This window comes from Cyprinodon tularosa, unplaced genomic scaffold (genome assembly GCF_016077235.1).
Source record: "Cyprinodon tularosa strain WSP-4 unplaced genomic scaffold, ASM1607723v1 ctg339, whole genome shotgun sequence".
NCBI lineage: Eukaryota > Metazoa > Chordata > Actinopteri > Cyprinodontiformes > Cyprinodontidae > Cyprinodon > Cyprinodon tularosa.
Window position 1 is genome coordinate 311,996 of NW_024039051.1, and position 26,182 is coordinate 338,177.

The window sequence follows — 26,182 nt, forward strand, 5'->3', positions numbered from 1 at the left end:
GTGACACAGAGGGCTACAGGAAAAAAGAAAGAAAGAAAGAAATGGATCAACATGAGTAGGAGTTCAGCCATGAGGAGGAAGCAGCTCCCAGTATCCAACTGAAGCCCCTCTGCGCCTCTCCGGCTCCAGATGGGAGGTTATTATGCCCGGCGTAAGCGTCACCGTGCGAAGTTTGTCTGAAGTGGAGAAATACCTCAGCAGCCGGATGGTGAGTGATGTCAGAGCCACTTGGTGCCTTTTCCTGCTTTCTTTTAGCCGCTGTTGTGTCAGAAGCTCGCTTCCCACGCCGTACCAGCGCCGCATTGTTGTCCGTTTGGCTCTCCGTCCTCAGAGGCCAGCAGCTGCGCGCGTTAAAGCTGCGCACTGGCTCCAAACAAAGAGCTTTAAGTAACCCGGTTATGCATTTGGGCGGATATAATGGATGCAGAAGATGTGACAGAACATGAAGCCTGTAGGTATCTATGGCTGAATGCATGGCAAGAAGCTGTCCACATGATTAATGAAGTTAATTATTCCCCTTATCATTGCTATTGTGTAGAAAGTAATGTGAAACATCCTCATTTATTCTATCATATACACATATCACATGTCCATCTAGTCATAAATACAGTTTTATAACAGATTATTTTCTTTACTCCTTAGTAATTAATGAGAATCTAATGATATTTGTCTGAGCTTAAGTAGCACTACTAGTACTGATACCACCAATCCAACAGAAGACCAGATCAGTCTGTAATGACCTCATAAACTTGATGCAACAACATAAAGTTCATTTTCATAATAGAAACTGAAAGAGTTGTGTAATGTATTTGTAAAGTGATGCAGAGGATTATAAAGGTGTTTCTGTTGTTGCTCAGTGAGACAGCTTCTAATGTTTGTAGCTGGCCTCATTTGCCCCCTGCATTCAATATTTCCATATCTGACCCTGAATGCAGAAATAAAATGAAGAAAAAGGCTTGAATGATGTCATACATCAAGAAACAAACAGCTATATCATATTTTTTGACCATTTTAAATGTTATAAACTCAAAGAGACAGTAACTTGTCACTGAAGTAATGAAGCTTTTAAACCAACCGCATTTAGTCAGTTAGTAATTAATTATCATGCTATATGTGTAGATTAAAAAAGGACTTTAAAAAACCAAACTACAGAAGAATCGGTAATAATAAATACATAATTGTGGATTTTTTGAAAATAAAACCTTCTTTTTAGCTGTTTTTGAGCATTTTCACTTAGAGATGTCCCGATCCAGGTTTTTGCACTTCCGATCCGATAGCGATATTGTTTTTGGACTTCCGATCCGATACCGATACTGGCCGATACCAGCCTATCCGAGCATGTATTTAAGTTTAAGTTAAAGTATTTAGCCTTAGTTGTAAGACTCATGTTGAAAAGGGTTTTAGTACTCTTGATAACATCTAGCCAGCTAAATTAGGTGAGATTGAATAAAACACAATGCTTGGTAACAACAAACTTTCCTGTTTATTAAGAGATAAACACAAACTGGACAAAATTATGAATAGCAATCTGAATTTGCACAGTGAACAGTAAAACCGTTAAAGGTGCAAGTATTACTGTAAGTTTTAATAAAAATGCAACACAGGGAAACACTGGCGCAAAATAGTCGAATAGATCGTTTCAATCGTCGAAACTGGAAAATACGGACCAGATTTTTTTTTTAAAAACTGGATCGGCAGTCTGGATCGGCATTTTACATGCTTTGCCGATACGCATTTTTTTGCCAATATCGGCGTCCCGATCCGATACGTGGATCGGATCGGGACAAGCCTATTTTCACTCACCAAAAGTATGATTGATAGTCATATTTTCCATTTGTTATTTTTGAAAATCTACTTTTTTAATCATTTGTTATGTCTTCTAGTTTTTGGAATATTGTTTATTGGATTTGAAAGTAAGATCATTAATAGGATGTGATAAATTTCAGGAGGACAACTGTTTTTTTTATGTTTTCCCAGCTGTTTGTCAAATCTGTTATCTGCTATTGATCTCTATTACACTGTTTGGGAAGTTATTGAGTTACTGGTACTGTTTACATTTAAAATAACAAAGATGATCGCATCAGCAGGAGGTATTTGCTTATCGAGATGTTGACAAAAAGCAAAAATCTGATTACTTTTCTAAAATATGTGGTGATATTCAAGCTGTTCCTTAGATGAGAAGATATTTATATATTTTTTTTATTTCATATTCAGGATATTCGAACTAGGTCAACAATTTTTTTTTCAACCCTTGACAGACATCTGCTCCATTACCGTAAACCTTGGACTATAAGAGGCAGTGTTTCCTTAGTTTACCTCAAAGGTGTTTCCTTAAATCCATTTTCACCAAAACGCAAACATAAACAAATATAAATCAATATAAAATGTTAGCTAGATTTAGTATTTTTAAAATAGGTTGCCATTTTTATTTTGTGTTAAAAAATTGTTTTTACACTTTAGCATCTATGGACAGTGATGTCACATGATGTCACATGGTTGCACTTGTGGAGACAACAAAACTGTCATGAATATGAAAAACTGACGCAAAATGTCACTTTTCTTGCTGGATATTTTTTTCCCCTTCTTTTAAATCAGCTTTTAATTTATTGCATATTTGAAGATGAAATTCATATAACCAGATCTTTTTTTTCTTTGCTGTTGTATGAGTGGAAATAAGTTATTTATTTTATATGTGGTGATAGAATATAAAGAGGAAACAGCAGTAAAAAAAATACCATGTTTGAAAGAAAATGTTTTGTAGTAAAAAAAGGATGTGGTCAGTTTTCTTCTGTAAATCCAAATATAAGCAGAATATAGCTTATATATAAAATTTAGGATGTTGATTTATTTTTGACAGAAAAAAGGAAAAAAAACTTCCTGTAATTTAAATTGGTTATAGATTAAAATATGGTTAAATATTCAGTTTCCATTGAGAACATCGATTTATATACATCTTTTTGTACTTAAGTTAGATCCCATTGCACACGACATAATTATTGATAATACAGAACTTTAAAATGTTCAAAGCTCATATCTAATTTAATTCAAATAATACGTATTATATTCTGAAAAGTTTAAATTGTGTTTTTACTCCCTGTGGTTCCACTGCTTCTATAGAACAGTTAGGTCTTATGAACTCTCAGAAAACCCCAAATATGTCTGAATTAACTTGTAAAAACATTTCTTGGCAATAATAATTGACCAAATCTCATTACTTATAGAAAGTTCCTTGAGGTGCTTATGAAGCAAGCTGAAAATAAAACAGCAAAGATTTGATATAAACAGTTCCTGTAACAAATTTTACCTTTCCAATAAGACAAATTACCTCAAATATATTATTTAATTGCTTTATTGGTAGTTATTACAAAAAAAAAAAAAAAAAACACCCCAGGTGTGTATTAAACCTGTTTGGGAATATATGTGAGATAAGTTGATGCTTTGGTCTCATATTTTAATCACTGTATTCATTAATAAAACTGACACTCTTAATAAATAAATAAACTGCTTGTTCCCCTCATTAGTTTTCTAAGAAATCTAAATATTCTACCCAATTTTTACTTTTTTTTAGATATCTAAAATTTGTATCCAGGAAGTCCCCTAGATACGCTTGTGTCTCTCTGCCTTTGGTCTACAGAAATGTCTTCTAATAAATTCATGTTTGCTTGCTACAGCTGGCTGCACAAGGCTCTTTACAAGCTAAAATACAGCTGAAAAAGAAATATAAATGCACATTGATTTTATACAAATAAAAAAAGATGCACAAATGAGTCAAAACAGCCCTAATGGTGTTTAAACAGAAGTATTGGGTTCATCATCTTAAAATCAACTAAAGAAAAAAAAGTGTTTATTTTAGGGCTGCAACTAACGATTATTTTGAAAATCGATGAATCGGCCGATTATTTTTTCGATTAATCGATGAATCGGACACAAGATATTTTTTTTATATTAACCTCTTTATTCCAAAATAAACATTTTAGACAGAACAAACAAGCACACAAGTACAGGTTTCTCATTAACTGTACTGGTGCAATATGAAAAATAAATGTTTGTTTTAAAACTACGCAAACTTACATGAGAAATGTAGCTGTACATCCACAAAATATAGGGTACTTTGTTTCATAAAGCGCAAAAAGAGACAGGCATTTTTGTTTTTTAAAGCCCCTAAGGGGTTCAACAATAGGCCCCCCCATTTCAACAAATGAGGTTTTGTTAGACTAGAAGAGTTCTGCCTTTTAAGACAGGAAAGTATAGCAGTTAAAGTTGCTACTTGAGAAAATACTGAACCATAGAGATAAAAATAGCCCTGTGATTCAAATTATAAACTGTATTTGGAATAAAAATGAGAGAACTAGGGTTGCTAAAAAACACATCCTCCAAAGACAGATATTTACATGGGAATGTGGCAGATAATTAATTGACATATTACTGATCTTGCTGGATTTTATTCTGCTTTACTTCCATAAATTGCAGGATCTTCTTTACTTTATCTTTGCCAGAAGATTTAAACTTTAAAAGCCTTGCCCTCATAATTTGCAAATTAATTTATTTATAAAGAAAATATAAACGCTGCTTAAGCTAATTCAAATGAAATTAAAAGTAAAATAAGTAGCCAACCTTATCACTGTCTGTAACCTACTAACACGGTAAGGAAAGCATCAGATGAGCTACCTGAGAAACTAATGTTACGTTTCCCCACTTTAAAATGAAACAAACATGGTTACTCATCCTGCTGATCAGCTCTCTTCACTGCCATTGAAGGCTCCAACATGTTTTCTTTTCAGGTGCTGCGTCATAACAGTGGTGCTTCCGTGCCATGTTTATTTGTTTTTACAAAAGTCGCGTGTTACGACTTTTTTCACTTTACAAAGCGCAGGCTATTTTAATTATTGTGATCAATTTGCGCCGTCAATCCCGGGGCATGCGCGCTTCATTTGCAGTCTGGACGCTGAGGTTAAACTCCTCACTAAAATCCTGCGGCTCGGACTGCAGCGCTGAGAGGGATTCTTGTGGGAGAGAGAGAAAGGCGTTGGGATGGGGGAGGCGCCCCACGGCAGCAGCTGCCGCTGGAGGACCAGAGTAGGAACGATACATGCTTTCACGTAAGAGTCTCCAAAAGCCGCCAGTGACACCGTAAAAAGTCGCCAGATTTGTCGCTAGTCGCTTTTTAAAAAAAATAGTCGCTGGAGGGGTCTGAAAAGTCGCTGAGTTGGCAACACTGCAACTGCGGCGCTGACTCGCTCCGCCATATTTTTTTTTCTTCCCCGGGATGACGGCGGCGGCGGATGACGCATTAATCGCGCGACACAACTAATCGATGATTAAATTCGTTGCCAACGCTTTTAAAAGTCGATTTTTATCGATTTTATCGATTCGTTGTTGCAGCCCTAGTTTATTTGTATCTTCAATGTTCCAGTAGATGTGATGTTTCTGATAATGATGCTTGTTAAGTTCAGAGGTTCCCTCTATCGCGGTCGGATCAGTTAAAGTACGGCGTAAAGCCTGTTGCCCAGGTGTCAGTGACACGGAGAAGAAAGAATGTGGGATTCTTGAACAACCAGAAAATCTCCGCCTGTACCTGAACCTTTACACCTCAGCTTAGTCACCCTCACCCCTACCTAGCTGTCTTTAGGTGTGGTTGAAACTATTAATAAGGAACCCTGACTGTCCCATTACAACACAGTAGAAACCTTTGATTAAATTGTGAAATATTGATGATTAAGCCATTAAGTATAGCTCAGGGTTATGAAGTGGGGTTCTTTTAGAAGGTTATAAGCCAGGATTGCGTCATTAAAATACACTAAAATAGACCTCTTTGCGTCTTAATTTATTTCTCAGCATGTTTAAACAATCATTTTAATGTGCTAATCTACAGTGATTGACTAATTCAGGTGTCAAATGTGTCCTATAATCACATTTTTGATGTTTTGGTCTGTAGACTCTATTTCAGGATTCACCTGCGTTATTCTGCTCCGTTTTGCCAGAGAAAACTCTTTTTTTTTATGAAGCAGACTTCTATCTCCATTAACCAAAACCCATCTGAGAAATGCCAGATGTTTTATGTATTTTCTATTTTATTTATTTTATTTATTTTAAGGTACGATCTAATTTACATTGGTTGATAATATACACTAAAAACAATGATTGTTTTTAGTTTAGTACTTTCGTCTGGTTTGGTCTGCCGCGGTTTCCGTAGAGTCGTGAACGCGCTTTTAGGAAATCCTATACACTACTGTTTATGCTCTAAAAACATTCTAAATGACTTCGTTTCGAGTAAATTATGGACGCTACCCACTCAGGACACTTGGAATACATTGGACGAGCAGTATGGAGGAATATTGACACGTTTTTTGTGGACTTTTATGGACCTTTCTGCCTCAGGCGCCATAGACCTCCATTATTTGAATGTCAGCAGACAGCAAGAAGCCTCCCAGATCTCCAGATGCATTTGAGATATCAAAAAAGTACTCCAGAGTGTTGTTCAGCATGGGGGTGAGTAGAAAATGAAGGCTAATCATGTTTTGGGTGTACTATTCCTTTAACACAGTAAATGAAGGTAGGAGGCAGCGAGGAACTAATGAACTTCCTGTATAAAACACATAGGGTTAGGGTTAGCATGCTTTCACTATTATATATATATATATATATATTTTTTTTTTGTATTTTTTTTTTTTTTTGTATTTATTTATTTATTTTTTTCTACTACAGGCATTATAACTACTTCTAAACTTTTTACCAGAACCTCGCCTCGTAAACTGAATGATCCCTTTATGATCCTTTAGCGGTGTGGAGTAATCATCTAACGATAATAGAAAAAAACAAAACATTTGGACGTTTTATTCTCAAAATGCAAAGATTTTGTTTTTCCTCACTCTGTTTGCCGTCATTGACATTTCAGGTTTGTTCCTCAAAATGTTGTCTGAGCAGATTTAGTAGGTTAAAGGTCATCATGCTTTGACCTTTAACCTAACCTTACCCATCAAAAAAAAAAAAAAAAAAACAGCAATTTGAAAAAGTAAACTGAACATAAACAAGAGCATAATTATTTCAGAAAGTGAAAGACACACATTGATTACTATTTGATTTTTTCCTCATGCCTTTTTTAGAGTTTCACAGACTTTTAAGACTCTATCCTGGTTAATTAGAGGCTCTAAGCCCCCATGAACCTGGATTTATCACCGGCTCAATTATTCATCTCAGTTTGAATCATTACGCTGAACATACCAGCATATTTACTGTAATTAGATCCCACTCAATACGCAGCAAGCTGATGCTGGTAGTGTTAATGGCTTATTGATTTAGTCCAGGACCAGCTTGTCTGTGTAAGATAATACTGAATGTGCGCTAAAGCTATTCATTCCCCTGATCTCATAGGAATTATTCATTCAGGAAACCTTGTTCCTTCTTTTTTCTTCTCTTTCTGCTTCGCCTTGAATGAGGGCTATTGTTTGGTTACTTACTGGGGAAAGAATTCAAAGTTTGACAACACGGGCAGCTGTGGGATGTAGATGGGAGGAGAAGTAGGAGGAGGAGGAGATGTTGGGTGAGTTGTTTGACTAAAATGAAAGATGTGGCCCCTTATTGCTTTCCCTCTCTCTCTGTGTTTGGTTCTCTCTCCATCTCTCTGTGTGAGTCGTCCCCGGGAGAGCGTCTGTATCCATGAGGATCAGCTGGAGGGAATACCAATAAGCTTTGGAGGCTTCTTCCCCTCTGTGGTTCTGTTCTCTGCTGAAGGGACGGTTTTGTTCCATCTCCATGAGCATGCCAGCTCCGTTCCCCTTTTATGCTCCTGCTGACTGGCCTTTGCTAGAAGCTCTGCTTAATAGATGCCATTTCATGTGTTACACGTAAGGGTCTTGTTAAGCAGATCAGACATCTTCAGGCCAGAACACACACACCTGTGCTGTCTGAGCAGATGTATTTGCTGGAGTCTCTGCATGACTTTATGACCTGACCTTGTGCTTTCAAGAGAATAAACTTAAAAGCATAAGTTCCTCATCATAGGAGCAAAGTGTGGAGCCTGTTCATACAGAAAATCTCTGCTTTCTTACCCAAAAGGGAAGGAAAGGCGTCTGTAAGTTCTACTTACCCAAACCAATAAGTATTCTAGTACAGCTCAGTTTTTCAGTAAACATTTTTTGCATACCAGTCTGTGTTTGAATAATTTGTAGTTGGGAGTTAAACTGATGCTCTGTTTGCATCTTATGATACTGCTGCTTTTGCATAAAAAATAATGGAATCAACAACAACTCTATCATTGATCCCGGAGGAGGAGGACACGCTGCAGTGCAGGATCAGCAGCATCTGCAGTCTGGCTTTGTAATGTGCTGCGTTTAGAAGAAGGTAGTGTTGTATCGATACTTAGATTACTCTGCATTGAAGGATTAAACGGGTCATGATGCTAAGTGTGACATTAAAGCAGAACCCATTGATCATAGTTTATAGATGTTCTCACAGACTCCTCAAAAAAATGGCGAAATCTAGCTGCGGCCATATTTATTGTCTGCTCTGGTCCCTCTGTGTCAAAGAGCCCGTCTGTATGTTATGCTGTAGGGCAGAGTTCTGCGTCGGTATCCGTGGGTATCCAGTGGTTACCCGTATAAAACGTACATCTACGGGTGGAAAATAACCCACATCATTTTAGGGGTATGGGTATAATTAATTAAAATGGGCAGGTATTATACAGTTAAAGCATGACTAAATCTTATTTACATCTTCTTATTTATTAACTCTGCATCTTAATCAATAAATTGATTGAAGAATATCCAGATAACAGCATTTTTTAAAGCACTGATGCAACCTTACTTTGACTAATTTACAGCTGTTAGTCTGTGAGCGCCACTGGATGCTATGATCTTTACTGCAGCTGTTATTATAAACGGGTCGGATCCCACTTCATTTACGGGTCCATGTGGCCCCTGCCAGGTTTTAGATGGGGAAAGGTGCAGGTAATGGGTCGGGTCTTGGTTCTGAACTCTACAGGTGAGGGCGGATACAGTTTGAACAATCAGACCCGTGCAGGACTCTGCCGTAGGATGTGACTGTAAAAAAGGTGAACGCCAATATTTCTTTTTACCGACCACCAAAAGAGAATAAACAGGGTCAGAGATCGATGTCATATCAGAGGGGCTGACTGGACGCCGACTGCAAGTAGCCGTCTGCTGACTGTACATTCCGTATTAGGTGAGTTTCAACACTATTTCTGAGAGCTACTGTAGCTTAAGCTGCTGTCTACTGGATTTAATGTGTTGTACATACCTTTTTTTTTTTTTTTTTTTTTAGAAAATTAAGTGATTAGATTACACTGATTAGAGTACATTTAATAAATAAAAGTATAGAAGACGATCTTTTATTTAATCAAAATAAGTGGTCCTCCTAATTGTTCATCATTCTGGTGATATATTTACATAAGGCTGTCCTATGTGCTCGTCCCCATTTTCACTTACTGGTTGTGAGTCTGACATAGTGGAAAAATTGCAAATCTTCTTTTTTAGAAAGTAACTATGGAGCCCCTAAAGGGACATGGAGGGGAAAAAAAGAACTTTTGCGAGATCCCGCAATACTTTTGCGAGATCCTGTAGTACTTTTACAGGATCTCACAATACTTTTGCAAGATCCCGCAATAGTTTTGCGAGATCTCGCAAAAGTATTGCGGGATGTTTTTGCGAGATGTTGCAATACTTTTGTGAGATCCCACAATACTTGTGCAAGATCCCGCAATACTTTTACAGGATCCCGCAATAGTTTTGCGGGATCTCGCAAAAGTTTATTTTTTGCGAGATGTTGCAATAGTTTTTCGAGATCTCGCAAAAATGTTGCAAGATCTCTCAAACGTATTGCGGGATCTTGCAACAGTTTATTTTTTCCCTCCATGTCCCTTTAGGGGCTCCGTAGGTAACCTTGTATGAGCGATGCAAACAGCAACTTTTAAACTGAGCGTGCACGAGGAGAAATGGACGCTCTCTCACACGTTTAATAGGCGTTCCCTCTCTGGAGTGGGTATAGGGTTGTGTATGTACGTTTGTTTTTAAAGTGGAGAGGGCAGGTCTTTTCAAAAATGCGCAAAAATCCTCCACTATACCTTTAAGATCTGAAGATTTTGCTATAGACCTATCGTTGTTTTTAGCTGTTTACATAAAATGGTTATAAAGATCAACAGAACGCAACTTTCCTTCTCTTTACATATGAATATCTTGATGTTTTTCGGATGCCATATTTTCAGGTCAATAACCCAGCCAGCTGTGAAATACTAATAATTATCTGTGCTTTTAAAAGCTTTTAGACTTTATCCTGAGAATGAGGACAGGTTTTCTGTAAGATATTTATGTGTCAGTCCTGAAGGAAAAATCTAAAAGCCTCTCAATTGAAGAAAGGTGTTGAAAAAAGTCTGCAGGGACTTCATATGGATCGCATCCATTAACAATTGTTTTCTCAGTGTGTCGTTTAATTTCACGTGGATTTAAATGAAGTGCAACAGAGTTAAGCTAAGCGTTCGGTACTCAATGTGGTGGTCGTAAGGTAGAACGCTTCAGTTAATCTGCAAAATAAAGCTGTTGATAGGCTAAGTTACACTTTTTTTTACTGGAAAAGATCAATAAGCTGATAAGCAATTTAACAAAAGAAAAAAAAAATCGTTAGTGGTACACAGCTGAGTGTTTAACCTTAGCAGCAGGTGGGGGAGGGGCAGTGCTACCTCACAGTCCAAATGATCAGATAAAAGTCTTCTTTTCTATTACTTTGCAAGAAGTTTAAACCACATGCAGAGAAACCGAGTAAGTAGCTACTAATGGTTTTGAAACTGTTACCTAGAAACTGGAAACCAACCTGTGGCTTTCTTGACTCAGAAACAAGATCAAGTTCTTTGCATGTTCAAAAAAAAGACAAATCCTTTGATCTCTTATTATTCTATAACCCGGTTTTAGTCATTGACCTTTTAGTCAGGTTCTTTTCTCAGACGCAGACATTTCATCCTCGTTTTTTTTTTATCACTGGTCACAAACCATGTGAACATACCATCCCCCCCCCCCCCCCCCATTCTAGCTAACATTGTAAAGAAAGCCTGCATAAGTGTGAAAGTAGGGCAGCACACCATCAGATTTATGTGGACATTTCCATCAGCGGGAGGCTACTTGGTTTAAGCCGAGCCACTCATGCAGGGAGTAAATTCTCTCCCGAGTGACTTTCACTCTTTAGTATCCAGCCGCGGCCATAGAAAAGGGTTAATTCGTTCGACGTACGGTTCCGTCAAATCCCTCACAGGGAAACTGGCTGATGTCATGCTCGCTGGTGAGCTGAGGTTTGTGAGTAAAGATGCAGGTTGTGTGATAATCCTGTTGTGAGGATTAGGCCTCATCTTGCCAAAGTCTGTCTTGTTTTTGTCTCTCAAAGTGAGCGCCCCTTGCCCTCTGCTGTGCAGTGCAAACTCAGAGATATCTTGTGCTCCAGGCGCAGTGCAAATACAGAGGTTGTATCGACAGAAACATGATCAACTCACTGCTATCCATGCTATCAATGCCTAATTGGGCTATTTTAACTTTAGAGCGTGACAGAAACTTAATGGAGAAGATTTAGCCGGCTGTTTATCATGTTTTAAAGAGGAAGGACCAGAGACAGAGGCTGCCTTAGGCTCAGCTTTAGATCCAGTGGTGCAGGAACAGCTTGTTTCCTCTCCTGCTGGGTTGAACAGACATCATTTGTAAACCAAAAAGTTTTGGCAGTAAGTACCCGACCGAACCAACCAGACTGGTTAGTGCCTCCTATTAAAGGATACAGTTAGGCTTCTCTTTGTTTTGCATGGGGAACAGGTTTGACGAAAGGACAGCTAATGGTATGTGTGGATGGTTTAGATAAGCTTTGCAGGCTGAGCTGTGGACAGAGCTGGATAGTGATTGGACACAAGGCCCCTCAGACTGTACTTACGTCAGACCCGCATATCCATATGTATCAAGCTCTGAGGTGGGACGTGACAAAGTGGGCTTTTTTTCTTTCTGCTCATAAAGAGTTCTGTGTTCAAGGAGGTCAGGAGGGACAGAGGCTGAAATGCCCCCCAGGCAGGCTCGAAGAAATGAACATTGTTCTCACTGTTTCAAACAAAAAATTTGTAACAGCTGAGTTTGAATGATTTATTATGATGAGTTTGACACCAGTTTGGAGTTTGGATAAAATTGTCATGACATGATTATCAAAAGCTACTTTGATAAACGATCTTCAGTAAAACCACTCACTACATTGAGGGTGGTTATTACGCAAAATATCTACTTTTGGTTTCTTTCTTTTAGACTTATTCTGGTATACAAAGCCAGTGTTAGCTGGTTAGTCAGGCTGTCTGCAGCAATAGCGATCTAAGGTCAACTGCTGAACAGCCATGCCCCTGTAGTTCTAAACCTTAACTTCAATTCACTACAGTTTATTCATATAGTGTCAATTAGGGCTGAGCAATTTGGCCAAAAAAAAAAAATTGCGATTATTTTCAATCAATATTGTGATTGCGATTTACTGGAAGTGCAATTAATAGTCGAGCCCCAGTGTCAATTAGGGGTGTAAATAATAATCGTTTTGTATCGATGCATCGATACAAAACGATGCAACTAGGCAATGAAATTACACCTGTACACCTTACTCTATTAGAAAAAGGTAAATAAAACATTTTTTTAGATAAAAACTAGGGATGTCCTGACTAGATATTGATATGGGAAATGGTTTGATATAAGCCGTAAAGCAAGTCTAGGAATATGTCGGCCTACATCTTAAATCTCCGATATAAGCATGCTGAATGAAACACTCCACTTCTATAAGCTTCTGTTTAAAGGTTATGTAACCCTTTGGTTAATAATAAATGAGTCTGCTGATCTCATAGCTGCTGCTGATGACTATTGTTCTTTAACTAATATCACTTTATCTAACCTTAATGATATTCCACTGTACAAAATAAATAATAATGGAGTGTATGATTCATGCTGATATTCATGTCTGGTCAGTATCAGTATCAGATGTTGCATAAAGCTGTGGTATCTGCTTAGTGTCAGAAATTAAAAAGTTGCATCTGGACAGCTGTGCACAAAACGTTTTGAAATTAATGTAAATTGACAAGTGGTATGAAAAATGAAAGAAATCATTGAAAAATGTAGAAAAAGTTAACATTATCCAACTTTTTTAAAATTTAAACAATAAGTCAACAATAATAATGTATGGTATGTCAATAAGGTATTTCTTCAAATATTAAAATAAATGAAAAATAAATACAGTTAACATAAAAAAATGCAATACCCCACCATAAGTTATGGGCTCCTTTGTTTTTACTTCCCTAACAGTAAACTTTCTTGTGGTTAAAACAACAGGAATGTGTCGCTCTGACTGACTGTTGATGTGCAGCATTGGGTAATGGATGTGCTGTGCAGAGCCACTTTGAACCTAACCTGACTCCGCCAGATGGATTTGCTCCGCATATCCATCTGGAAACCTTCCGTTGAAGTAATTTTGGGAAGGGGCGAAAATACTGGTTAGCTGATTGGCCTATGTTGGTGATAGACGGGCCAAATAAACCAATCAGATCAACGAAGCATATGACGTACTAACAGAGCGACGACGAAAACACAACCACAAGCCAGGCTAATCTTGCCGAAACCAGTCGGGAGAAGAGCAAAAACATCTTTTCCTCTGAGAAAAGCCTCCAGAGCAGTGTTTTGCTCTTCTTTCAGTGAAGAAATACTCTGTAATTCCGATAAAACTTGCTCGTTAGCCACGCTAACGCTAGTTCCATCGGCTGAAGCTGCCATGTTCTTTAGACTGAACTGTCGCGCTTCTCGTTGCGTCATACCTCAACCCGCCTCAAAGCCAACGCTGATTGGACATTCGTTTGGTGAACGGCTCCAACTTTTCTTTAACGGAGAGTCTCCAGACTGATCTGCGAGTGAAACCTTGAAAGCTCGCGAGATCAGGATGGTCTCACGAGGCTACTGTGAACCATGCAGTCAGAGAAAACTCAGATCAACCTGGCACTAAGTCTGGCATCATATTAAAATGACACAAAGCCCTAGAAATGGTAGATCAGAATATTTTTGTGGCGTTAAAATGTTTTAAATCCTGACAAACTTAATACTTGTAAACAGCTCACACCCAGTTTAGGAACCCTCAGTCAGCAACGGGTGGCAGAGGGGCAGCCAAGAGTGACGTATGAGGCCTATGCTCTCATTCATCCCCTGCACTGCACATATTTATTAACTTTTTATTTTTTTTTTACATTTCTGTCTTTTTTATCCACCTTACTTTTAGCTTTTTAAATATTTTATGTGTTTCTTCTTTTATTTTTTTTATCTGTGATTTGTGAAATGTGAACATGTGTGTGAAAGGTGTACTACTACTGCACAAAAATTGCTCATACTGGGACAATTAAAAGCTACTGAACTGAACTTTGCATCAAAAAAGTGAACAGAGAAAACTCAGGACCTTGCAGAACTTTTCCTGTCTTATTGTAAAGCTCTCCACATTAAGGAAATATGACACAAACATTAATAACTTGAAATTTTAGGCCTTCAGTTTATAGTTATGCTAACATCTGAGAAATGATGGCTCTTAAAGCTAAGGCCAAAAGATTTATTATAATTTTGAAAAAATCAACTCAAAACAAGGAAAGTTTGACATTTCTTTTATCATCAATTCAGAAGTAAATTACCGGAAAAGTCGATTCATGCATCTCAGTTCATTTGAAAAGGTTGCTAATGTTACTCAAAACATTAAACCAAGGAACATAACTTTTAAAAAGCTTTGTCTGTGCAAAATTGAAAATATTCATGGTATAATGTAGCATCGGGGTTTGCCAGCAAGTAATTGGAAACTGCATGGATAATTGGATCAGACTGAAGTCTAGCTGTGTGAACAGAGAAACAGCCTGAGTATCTATTCAGTCTGTGTCAGCACACATCTAGTTATAATTCACCAATTTGGGCGTAAAGCTATTCTTTATTTCCTCATGACAGTCATGTGTTCGTTAAAGTCAGTGTGTGGCGATCCATTCCTCGAATGGGAAGCTTGCAGTATGTGACCAGTCAATGGTGATGTTGCAATGCTAAGCAGGATTGGGGCCTAACTCCTCTTAAGTCATCTGTTTATTTGCGTGAATAGCGGCGTTCTATTTGTTGGAGATTAGCGCAGCTTCGTACCACACACACGGTGCTTATTGTGCAACACTTAGCTGAAGTTTTTATCAGCTTACACTTCCTGTCATAACACCGTTGTTGAGCTGTGGTCAGCCCGAGTGATGCCACATCAGGCTAAGCGGCGGCTGCAGTTTCGTCACACTTGAAGTTGCATTCTGTCTCAGAATACGTATTTTAGAAACCAAATTAAAGTTAAACTTTGCTGCTTCCTCTTTATTGAGCGTCTTTGGGTTTCCTTCTGTTATTAAACTTCCTTACTTGCCTCTCATACGTCCGTCTTCTGGATACTTCCTCAAAAATGAGCGCCTGAGGAGCCTTCGTTCTGTTCTGGTCACTGAACACTCGACTCAGAGAAAAAAAAGAAAAAAGAATGCACTCTATAGTCCTGTTCTGGGAGAAACGGTGATTAACTATAAAAGGAGGAAAGGCAGCGTCTGGAACAGGGATTTTCGGAGCCCTGTGGCTTTGTGTTGCCTTATTGCTGACCTACATTACATACCCATGCTCCAATTCTTTCACACATATTTCATAGCTCCAATCTGCAGTGTCATCTGTGTTTTAAACCATAAACAAATAGGATTAGGGCCCAGATCTTAAAAAAACAGCAGATGTGCCAAATAAGAGCCTTACAGACACACCCAGATGGTGTGGGGGTGACACCAGGGGAATACACTTGAAAAAATTGAAGCCTAAATAAGTAATTTTAACTTAAAATAAGTGCATTTGTTCTTGAATTGAGGAGGTAAGTGAGACGCTTTACCTATGGAACATGAAAACTTATATTTAAAATAAGACAAAAACAACTGCATTGTATTATTTCAAGTGCATGTTTTCTACTGAACTTATTTTAGGAGTCAAAATCCTAATTTCATTGGCAAATCATCTTATTTACCTACTCAAATTAAGGCTAAATACACTTAATTTGAGAAATGTTGACTTATTTCTAGATCAGCTTTGCAATATAGAATGCACACTGCAAAAAAAGATATCTAAATAAGTAATTTTTTCTTGCAATGAGGATGAAGTGAGACACTTTGCCAATGGAAAAAGACAATTTATATTTAAAATAAGAAAAAAACAATTGCCTTGTTTTATTTCAAGAGCATATTATCTAATTATCTTACTTTAAGAGTAAAAGTACTCATTCCATTGGCAAATTATCTTATTTACCAACTCAAATTAAGGCTAAATACACTTTATTGAAGACATTTTTGCTCATTTCTGGGTTGTTTTTGCAGTGCAAATAATATTTTAAAGTTTCATACTCAAGTTTTGAAAGTTAAAGGACGAACCCTGATTTCAAAGATTTTTAATAAACATCAACCTGAGAATCAAAAACTGTTTAAACCTTTAAAGTTACACTTAATGCAACCACTAAGAAAAAAAGAATGATCGTTATTGAAGTTGGAACTGTAAACCTAAGCAGAAAATTCTTTTCAAAGGAATGCATCATTTCTAAAGTCATGCACATACCCTGTGGACTGATAAGGCATGAAATTGTACTTTCATTTCCTCCTGGATGCGAGGGATACTTTTGCTGATGAGACACATTTTGCTTGCAGAAGCTCTTCTCTGTTAATGGAGCTTCCTTTTTTTTTGTGCTGCAGGACCGGAGCACAGAGGGTGGATTTTTTAGCCTGCCTTCATCAATGCGTCGGGGTTCTTCTGACAACAACCTGGACCTGGACCTCACAGATGGGAGTCCTCGGTCTTCCTCCTTCTCGGAGGTCCAGCGAAGTCGCTCCTGCCTGGACAACCTCCAGCAGAAGATCCTGAAAGTCACCGAGCAGCTGAAGATCGAGCAGACTGCGCGGGACGCCAACGTGGCAGAGTATCTGAAGCTGGTGAACAGTGTGGACAAGCAGCAGTTGGGACGCATCAAACAGGCATTTGAGAAGAGGAACCACAAGTCGTCCCAAAACATCGCACAGATGCAGAAGAAACTGGAGCAGTACCACCGAAAGATGAAGGACAGTGAAGTTCTTCACAGCCCGCCTCCCAGGCCTCCCTCAGCCAAACGCAGCACCATACCCAGGGAGTCACCCAGACAGCTGAGGGACATGACCGGCAGCGGCCGCCACCCGACAATGGACAAGATCAAAACCATCGGACCCGGCGTTTCTCTCTCCCCTCCTTTCTTTTTCAGCAAACCCAGAGAGTTCGCCAACCTCATCAGGAACAAGTTTGGGAGCGCAGATAACATCTCTCACCTCAAAACCAATCTCGACACGCCCTCTACGATGTCCTCTGACAGTGCAGGAAAAGGGCTGAGCAGCAGCACCTCTTTGGTGAGCAAGCCCAAGTACACCAGTGATGATGAGTGCTCCTCCATTTCAGCGGACAGCAACGGGAACCCCGCTGTGGGGGGGGCCCTGGTCAGACCGTTGCAGAGTCCGGTTCAGGGGCAGCAAGCAGGGGGAGAGAGTCAGGGAAGATTGGAGCTGTGCTACGAGGAGGTGAGAGAGATCAAAGAAGCTCAAAGCCAGCTGGAGGAGGACATGGAGGTGATCAAAGATCAGTTCAAGAGAGAGTACAGTATTCTAAGCCAAACACTACAAGAGGAGAGGTACAGGTGAGTTCCTCTCTGCTTCCCCATCACACGGTCCAGCAGAACGCTTGTTTGCTTGGAAGTTATAAAACTGTTTGGGATGAAGTTAGGGCTGCAACAACGAATCGATAAAAACGATAAAAATCGACTTTTAAAAGCATTGGCAACGAATTTCATCATCGATTAGTTGTTTCGCGTGATTAATGCGTCATCCGCCGCCGTCGTCATCACTGCCACTTGATTGAAACGCGGGCAGAAAAAAAAAATACGGCAGAGCGAGTCAGCGCTCTATTGACCGACACCGCAAACGCAAGCTGCGTCTCAATTCGCAGACAGCCTGCGCTTTGTAAAGCGGAAAAAAGTCGTAACATGCAACTTTTGTAAAAACAAATGAACATGGCACGGAAGCACCACTGTTATGATGCAGCACCTGAAAAGAAAACATGCTGGAGCCTTCAATGACAGTGAAGAAAGCTGATCAGCAGGATGAGTAACCATGTTTGTTTTGTTTTAAAGTGGGGAAACGTAACGTTAGTTTCTCAGGTAGCTCATCTGATGCTTTCCTTACCTTGTTAGTGGGTTACAGACAGTGATAAGGTTGGCTAATTATTTTACTTTTATTTGAATTAGCTTAATTAGCGTTTAGATTTTCTTTATAAATAAATTAACTTGCAAATTATGAGGGAAAGGCTTTTAAAGTTTAAATCTTCTGGCAAAGATAAAGTAAAGATCCTGCAATTTATTGAAGTAAAGCAGAATAAAATCCAGCAAGATCAGTAATATGTCAATTAATTATCTGCCACATTCCCATGTAAATATCTGTCTTTGGAGGATGTGTTTTTTAGCACCCCTAGTTCTCTCATTTTTATTCCAAATACAATTTATAATTTGAATCACAGGGCTATTTTTATCTCTATGGTTCAGTATTTTCTCAAGTAGCAACTTTAACTGCTATACTTTCCTGTCTTAAAAGGCAGAACTCTTCTAGTAAAAAAAAACTCATTTGTTGAAATGGGGGGCCCATTGTTTGAACCCCTTAGGGGCTTTTAAAAACAAAAATGTCTTTTTTTGCACTTTATGAAACAAAGTAGCCTATATTTTGTGGATGTACAGCTACATTTCTCATGTAAGTTTGCGTAGTTTTAACACAAACATTTATTTTTCATATTGCACCAGTGCAGTTAATGAGCAACCTGTACTTGTGTGCTTGTTTGTTCTGTCTAAAATGTTTATTTTGGAATAAAGAGGTTAATATAAAAAAAATATTTTTTGTCCGATTCATCGATTAATCGAAAAAATAATCGGCCGATTCATCGATTTTTAAAATAATCGTTAGTTGCAGCCCCAGATTAAGTGGAATAATATTCATATCCAGATTTTAGATTGTAAATCCTTTAATTCTATATTTATCTCTTTAAATATATGCATCTTTCTTTTAATCTGTATTCTTGTTTCCTGATTGACAGGTACGAGCATCTGGAGGACCAGTTGAATGACCTAACAGAGCTTCATCAAAATGAGATGGCTAATTTGAAGCAGGAGCTGGCTAGCATCGAGGAGAGGGTGGCTTACCAGGCTCATGAAAGGGCTCGTGACATACAGGTTCGTACAATAAGTTAGCAGTAATAGTACTGCTAGAAGCCAGTGGCAGCTGCTGGAGTTTTCATCAGGGGGGGCTATAAATTCAAAATAGACGTATACCAAAAACCCAATCAAAGCAAGTTATCACACCAGTATGTTTGTATGAATGCTAACAACAAAAAACTGAAAAACACTTTATAAAAACAACATATAATTTCATTTAGAGGTTTACTTTTTGTATAGGGAGACAGTGGCGTCGGATGTAGGAGTTTGCCCTGAAATCGAAGGATTGACGGTTCAAGGCTCCGACTTTCAGTGTCGTTGTGTCCTTGGGCAAGACAGTTCACCTGCATTGGCTACTGATGGTAGTCAGAGGGCCCGGTGGCGCCAGTGTACGGCAGCCCCGCTTCTGTCAGTGAGCCCCAGGGCAGCTGTGGCTACAATGTAGCTTGCCACCATCAGTGTGTGAGTGTGTGTGTGAATGGGTGAATGACTGAATGTAGTGTAAAGCGCTTTGGACAAGTCTCTTGACTTGAAAAAAGGCGCTATATAAGTACAGGCCATTTACCATTTACTTTTTGTACACTTTTTGTGAAGGTAAATCTGTGTATTAAACGGTCCAATATTTTGTCACAAACCTAAAAATAATATAAATCTGTTAGTCAACTTTATATTTTTTTATATATATAAAATACTATTTTTTTTTTGAGAATGTGTTTATTTATGAGCAACCATGCAAATTAATAATCACCTTGAAAAAGTACACTATATTATTTTCCATGTGAATCCCAGATTGTTCATTCTTCTTTGCCTTTCCTAAAAAGTGCTTTAAATCAGTCCTAGCCGTCTTTATCCATGCTGGCTCAGATCCTGACATTTGAAAAAGGAAACAGGCAGTCAGCCTTCTTGCTAAACCAGGTCCTGGAAAAAGACGTTTCTTGTGCCATTTCTCTTTCTCTCCAATGCATCTTCAACCCTCGTAAACCGTCTGCGCTGTGTTGGAAGGTGGTGAGCAAATACACTTCCTGTCACCTTAGGGAGCAGCTCTCCTGCGCCCTGAGCTTTCCTATATCTTTGTACTGCAGAGGAGCTACTGCGCATGTGCAACTTTTAATGGGAGTCAATGGGCAAAGATTTTTGCACCCTATGGCGGAAATACGTCACCAATCCAACAAAAAATGGAATGAATACTAGTCATTAAAGATTCATTAAAGATTTTACATTTTAATTTGAAATTGAATTATAAAAAACTATACATATATTTTTTTAATGTATTAATCCATCAGGGCCATTGGGTGGGTGGGGCGGCGCCCTAGCCCCCTCTATTGGGCAGCCGTCACTGCTAGAAATACTATAAGTAAGCCAAAGATGGGAAGTAACAAAGTACAAATACTTCGTTAAGTAGATTTTTCTGATATTTTTACTTTACTACTTATTTTTATGGCGGCTTTTTACTTCTACTCCTTACATTTTTACACAAATGTCTGTATTTTCTACTCCTTACATTTTAAAAAATTGGCTCGTTACTTTAGTTTTGAATCATTTCAATGGAGTTATTGTTATTATTTTTCACGTCATCAATGCCAAATTCAATCTAATTGGATGGGAATCTACGTTGTATTTGACACACCACTACAAGATGAATCGACAGATTCGGCGGTATTCATTGGCGGCAAATCATTGCAGCTTGGTGGCGGTGGCGTTAGCATAGTAGCATGGACGACGAGATGATTGAAAATGAACACAACGGAGATCTAGTCCTATTGGCAGACATCCATTTAAAATGTAGGCAACGGCATGAAAAAAGTGGTTTCTACTTTTACTTTTATACTTTTAGTAAATTTACAAGCCTGTACTTTGTTACTTTTACTTGAGTAAAGAAGTTTAATCAGTACTTCCACTTTTACCAGAGTATTTTTTAACACAAGTATCTGTACTTTTACTCAAGTACGGAAAGTGAGTACTTTTGCCATCTCTGAAGTAAGCCACTTTTTTGGTTATTTTCAGCAGCCTTGAAGGGATCCCCAAGACTTCACTTCCATTCAATGCAGTCCTTTTCAGTATTTTTTTCAGGACTATTCCAATATTTTATTGTATTGTATGTATGCTATTTCATTGCACCATTAGTGGTACTTGGACTGGTTCCAGAAGTACTCAGAGGAAACACCCAAAAGAAGATTGAGTGAAAGATTGGTATTGAATTTAAACAGGGGAAGGAGAAGTTGACCAATAACAGAGAAAATAGCACCATGAGCTATTTTTTCTGATCTGTTCCTCTTACTTCTGCAGTCATAATTTGAATATTTGGACATTTAAAATAGTTAATAATACCGCTTATTCTTCAGCGATAGTTTATGGAGATTCTAGACCAAATGTTTCAGGGGGCCAACGTGTTTTCCTGGGGGAACAGAAAAGCATGAAATAAAAAAACAGGGCAAGGGATTCAAATAAATTAAGATAGCTGCATGAAGTGAAATTCCTTCAAGGTCTTATTTTATTGTATCTCTTATACTATATCTGTTGGTTGTGCTTTTTTTTTTACATCTATTTACAGGTGATGAAGCAGACTGAAGATGTTTTATCGTTATCTCCCTTTTATCTCCTCCTTCTTCCATCTTTTCTCCTTTTTTTCCAGTTTTTCCTTTTCTTATTCTACATTGCAGTGTCCATATAATCTGTAATACTCCCTGCATAAGTTATAATATAGCAATTTACCGTAAATTCCGGACTATAGAGCACACCTGATTAGAAGCCGCACGCTCTAATTTTATAAAGAAAATCTATTTTGTGCTTTTATAAGCCGCACCTGATTTTAAGCCGCAGGTTTTCCACGTTGTATGAGATATTTACAAATAAAGATATTACACGTGAGCATTTTTTAAACGTTTGATTTAATCCGTATGATAAAACAAACAAATACGGTACATATTATGAATGCTTTTTTTTTAAACTACCTGTAACACATTTAAATATACGTATGTGTCGGTAACACGCAAATAACGCTGCATATACCGGTACTTTTAATTGAACAACGCGCAGAACATTGCAGCCGACCAGGAAAAGTCATTAATCGCTTTCTTCTTCCTCCTGCGCACTAAAACCCTCAAAGTCCTCTTCCTCGGTGTCTGAATGGAACAGCTTCAGGATGCCGTCACTGACTTCAGTCTCATCCTTGTCGCTCTCACCTGAGCACTCGCGGTCCTCTTTATCCCGCAGCAGCCCAGCCTTCCGAAACCCGCCGGTGATGCTGGGTGTTTTCACACAGGTCCACGCATTGAGAACCCACTGGTAGACATCAGTGAAAGATGCCCTTCGCATGCGGCCAGTTTTGGTGAAGGATTTCTCGCCGCTGGTCATCCACGTCTCCCACTCACTGCACAGTGCCACTTTGAATGCACGGTTCACACTGATGTCCAGTGATTGCAAATACTTTGTTTTTCGCGCCATGAAAAAAAACATGTATTAGCCGCACTGTATTATAGGCCGCAGTGTTCAAACAGCGGGAAAAAAAGTAGCGGCTTATAGTCTGGAATTTACGGTATATGCATAAATCAAGTGGAACACTATGGCGATAGACATACTGCTTCACTTGTGAAAGCAAAATCTGTTCAATCAAGACAATTGTTCTTATTGTCACATCGCCTAAAAGGACACTTTTTGGCGATGTGAACCAGATAGTTTTTTTTTAATGTATTTTAAACTGATGTAGTCATTTTATAGTTAAAATATCAGAAAAAAATTGAAGCAAACCCAAAAGCTTTTTGATTGATTTCATCTCTCCAATGTGTCACAGGAAGCCCTGGAGTCATGTCAGACACGCGTGTCAAAGCTGGAGCTCCAGCAGCAGCACCAGCAGCAAACGGTGCAGCTGGAGAGCCCAGACGCTCGGGTCTTACTGGGGAAGAGCATTAACATCATGCTGGCCATCATCACCGTCATCCTGGTGTGCGTCTCCACCGCGGCCAAGTTTGCCGCTCCGCTGTTGAAGAGCCGCTATCATATGGTAGCCACGCTGCTGGGCGTGTGCTTTTTGACCGTGTTCTGGAAGAACTGGGACCGTTTACAGTTTGCCATAGACAAGCTCCTGATGCCTGATTAACAATGTTGAGACCTTTCGGAAAATATCTTAGTCTGTTAGTTTTGATAGAAGCGTCAAAGAAGATTGGTTGTACAATCTTCAGAAGAGGCGACCATTTTTAGAGGTTCGTATTTTTAAAAACAGACTTAAATCAAATTTAGGATGTTTTTTAATTTTGCTTTCAAATGGAATTTGAATGTGTTTACCTCTCTGTTAAACTTAAACAATTTGTATGTTACAGTAAATTGTCTCTACTTTATCAATGAAGTTGTCTTAAAATTTAATTGGTTAAGGACAGATAAAAAAAAAAAAGGTGAGTAGGTTTGTTTATTTAGGGGGAAAAAAAACATTATTTTGTCCCATTTTATTAAATTCATGTTATGACCTAACTCAGTCAGGAAAAAGGTGTTTCTAAGCATTTTTTTGTTCATCAGGCACCTCAAAAATATCCTTCTTTTGATTTTTTTGTTTGTTTTGTTCTTTTTTTTTTAAACATCTGGTAAAATTAACATAAAGACACTGAGCTCAGACTCCAAAAACAAGATGCTAACCAAATTAGCAAACAAGCCTCACAAGCTTTCAAACTGAAGAGCTTTGGTTTTCAAACACTTTAAAAATAAATCTTGTTTTCTTTAAAATAGTGAACTAATGATATTCAACCATTAAGCCCTACTTAGCTTCACATTAATATTTCATGGTTTTGTTAATCACCCTAATTAAGACTAGCGTTAAAAAAACACTCCCTAAAATATGCAAACTAGATCAGCTTCTTCATTTGGAAGAACTTTATTCCAGTAATTCTAAATTAAACCTTCTTTCTGCAGCCAATTGGTACCAACAAAGTTGAGCATTTTATTTTAAAAACAGATTCTAATTTGAGCTTCATAAACGAGTTAAAATCTAATCTAAAATAAAAAAAAAAATTTATATTGTACTTTTAGTTTTACACAGAGCTAGGCTAAAGCTTCAAACTATTTCCAGATTGTGAGCTAAACAATCAGACTACTGTCAACTAAAACGTTGAAATATTTTATTCTATGAGGAAGAGATGATTTTTCTCTATCAGAATAGTTGGAAACTTTTCATAAATACTTGTTTCCTTGTTTGTAGTTAGTGCGGTCTAGCAGGTAATTAGCTTAGCTTGGCCTCAATTGCTGCGTTTAACTCGTTATTTGACATTCTGAGATGAGATGCTGTCAAACTTTTACCTGGCACCATAATTAAAATACACTTACTTGATTTCTAGCTATTGTAGGCTAGTGCTTATAGCTGCCTATTTAGGTTATATCTACAAATTACTAAACCTGCCACACCTGAAACCCTCAAATGTTCTCTGGAAAATGCAAAGCAGAAAACAGAAAAGAGCCTCTTCATGTTAAAGTTTGAGGTTTGCAGAGTCAGCTGCGTGTGGACGGAGGTGTTATAAAAGCATCGACATGTTTTCACTTTGAGCTTATCTAACAAACACACTGTTCAGAAATGTTAGAATATTCAACGTAAGGGAGAAACTTCAGGCTGTCCTGCCATATATTTTAATTCTGTCACCCTCTGCGTTCTCGTTTAATATGACTTCTTTCTCATTTAACTGTTGCTTTTTAATGTGCAATATATTTGATTTCTAGGAGCACTATTTATAGAATTATTCTTAAAAGAGTGAGTGTTTTACAGTTGGGATTTACAGGAGGGACTTGCTGAAGAAAAGTGCAAAGAAGTGTCATTAATGTTGATATGAGAGATCCATAAACATCTACAGTGAACTACTGCTAGAGTCTGATAAAACTAGCTGTCTTGTCTCTTAAAGGCCAAAAAAAAAAAAAAGAAAATCAATAATGCTGCTTTATCGTGCCGGTAGCATAGTAACAGCAACACAACAGTACTCTAGTGCAGCCAGACATACACATGCACAAAAAAAAAATCATCTCTTATAATGTTTTTTTTTTTTTTTTTGGTTTTATAAAAGTCTTAAGAGCTTATCCAGGTTCTTTAGTCTCTTTTTTAATAATGTGATGTAGAAGTGGTGGATTATACTGTGAGATAAGGCTTTGTTTCTTAAAAAAAAAAAAAAGATGGTTCTTATAAAACCTGCCTTACGTTTCAGAGAACATTTCTGTTTTTTGTGATTAACTACAAGCCAATATTTTTTGGAATCACTAAAGTAATGTATGTTTATCTCATTAACATTACAGTATGAGGATGGCACACATGTACAAGGACCACTGATGATGTTTGTTGCACCTTTTTTCGTTTTTACTAATTACTTCTGTTTTTCTTCTCGTTTTGTTTTCGACACATTTGAAGACGTTTTCCATGCAGAACTGTGATCTCGTTTACATTCTTTGTTTATCTCTGGTGCACTGTGATCAATTAGTTTTATGTTTATGCATTCTGTGCCTTTGTCTGATCATTCCTGTTAAATTAAACAAACCTTTTTAATCAACATTTTAAAACTGCTCAGCAACTTTTGTATTTGCAGTATTGCATTATGGGGGATTTTATGTCATTATTTTTGTGTGTAAGTTTGAAAAATCCCATAAGAAAATCAGCCTTTAGGAGCCTTTTTTTTTTTACTGTTACAAAGAATGAAGTGGAGAAAAAACTGTAGAGTCACGTTCAGGGGAAAAAACTATTTATATAATCTTTTCTGCATCGATTAACCTAAAGATTTCAGCTTTTTAAGCTGTTATTTCCCTAGAGGATGATTGCTGAGGGAGAATGATATTACCTCAATTACACTGAAGTTGTTTTTGCATGCTCTACAAACACTCCATAGAGCAAACACTGGTATAGTCAGGTATAGACCCAAACTAATTAGATGGGACAAAC

At 38.0% G+C, this 26,182-nt stretch overlaps 1 protein-coding gene across 1 annotated transcript; it reads left to right on the forward strand.

The window, feature by feature from the left end:
* Positions 1–23,671, forward strand: LOC119789448 (transmembrane and coiled-coil domain protein 3-like). The gene is made up of 4 exons (XM_038294325.1): positions 1–208; positions 16,760–17,724; positions 19,167–19,302; positions 23,075–23,671. Exons 1-4 carry the CDS (start codon positions 143–145, stop codon positions 23,378–23,380), a joined length of 1,473 nt encoding a protein of 490 aa, XP_038150253.1. The 5' UTR covers positions 1–142; the 3' UTR covers positions 23,381–23,671.
* Positions 23,672–26,182: the final 2,511 nt, after the last annotated feature.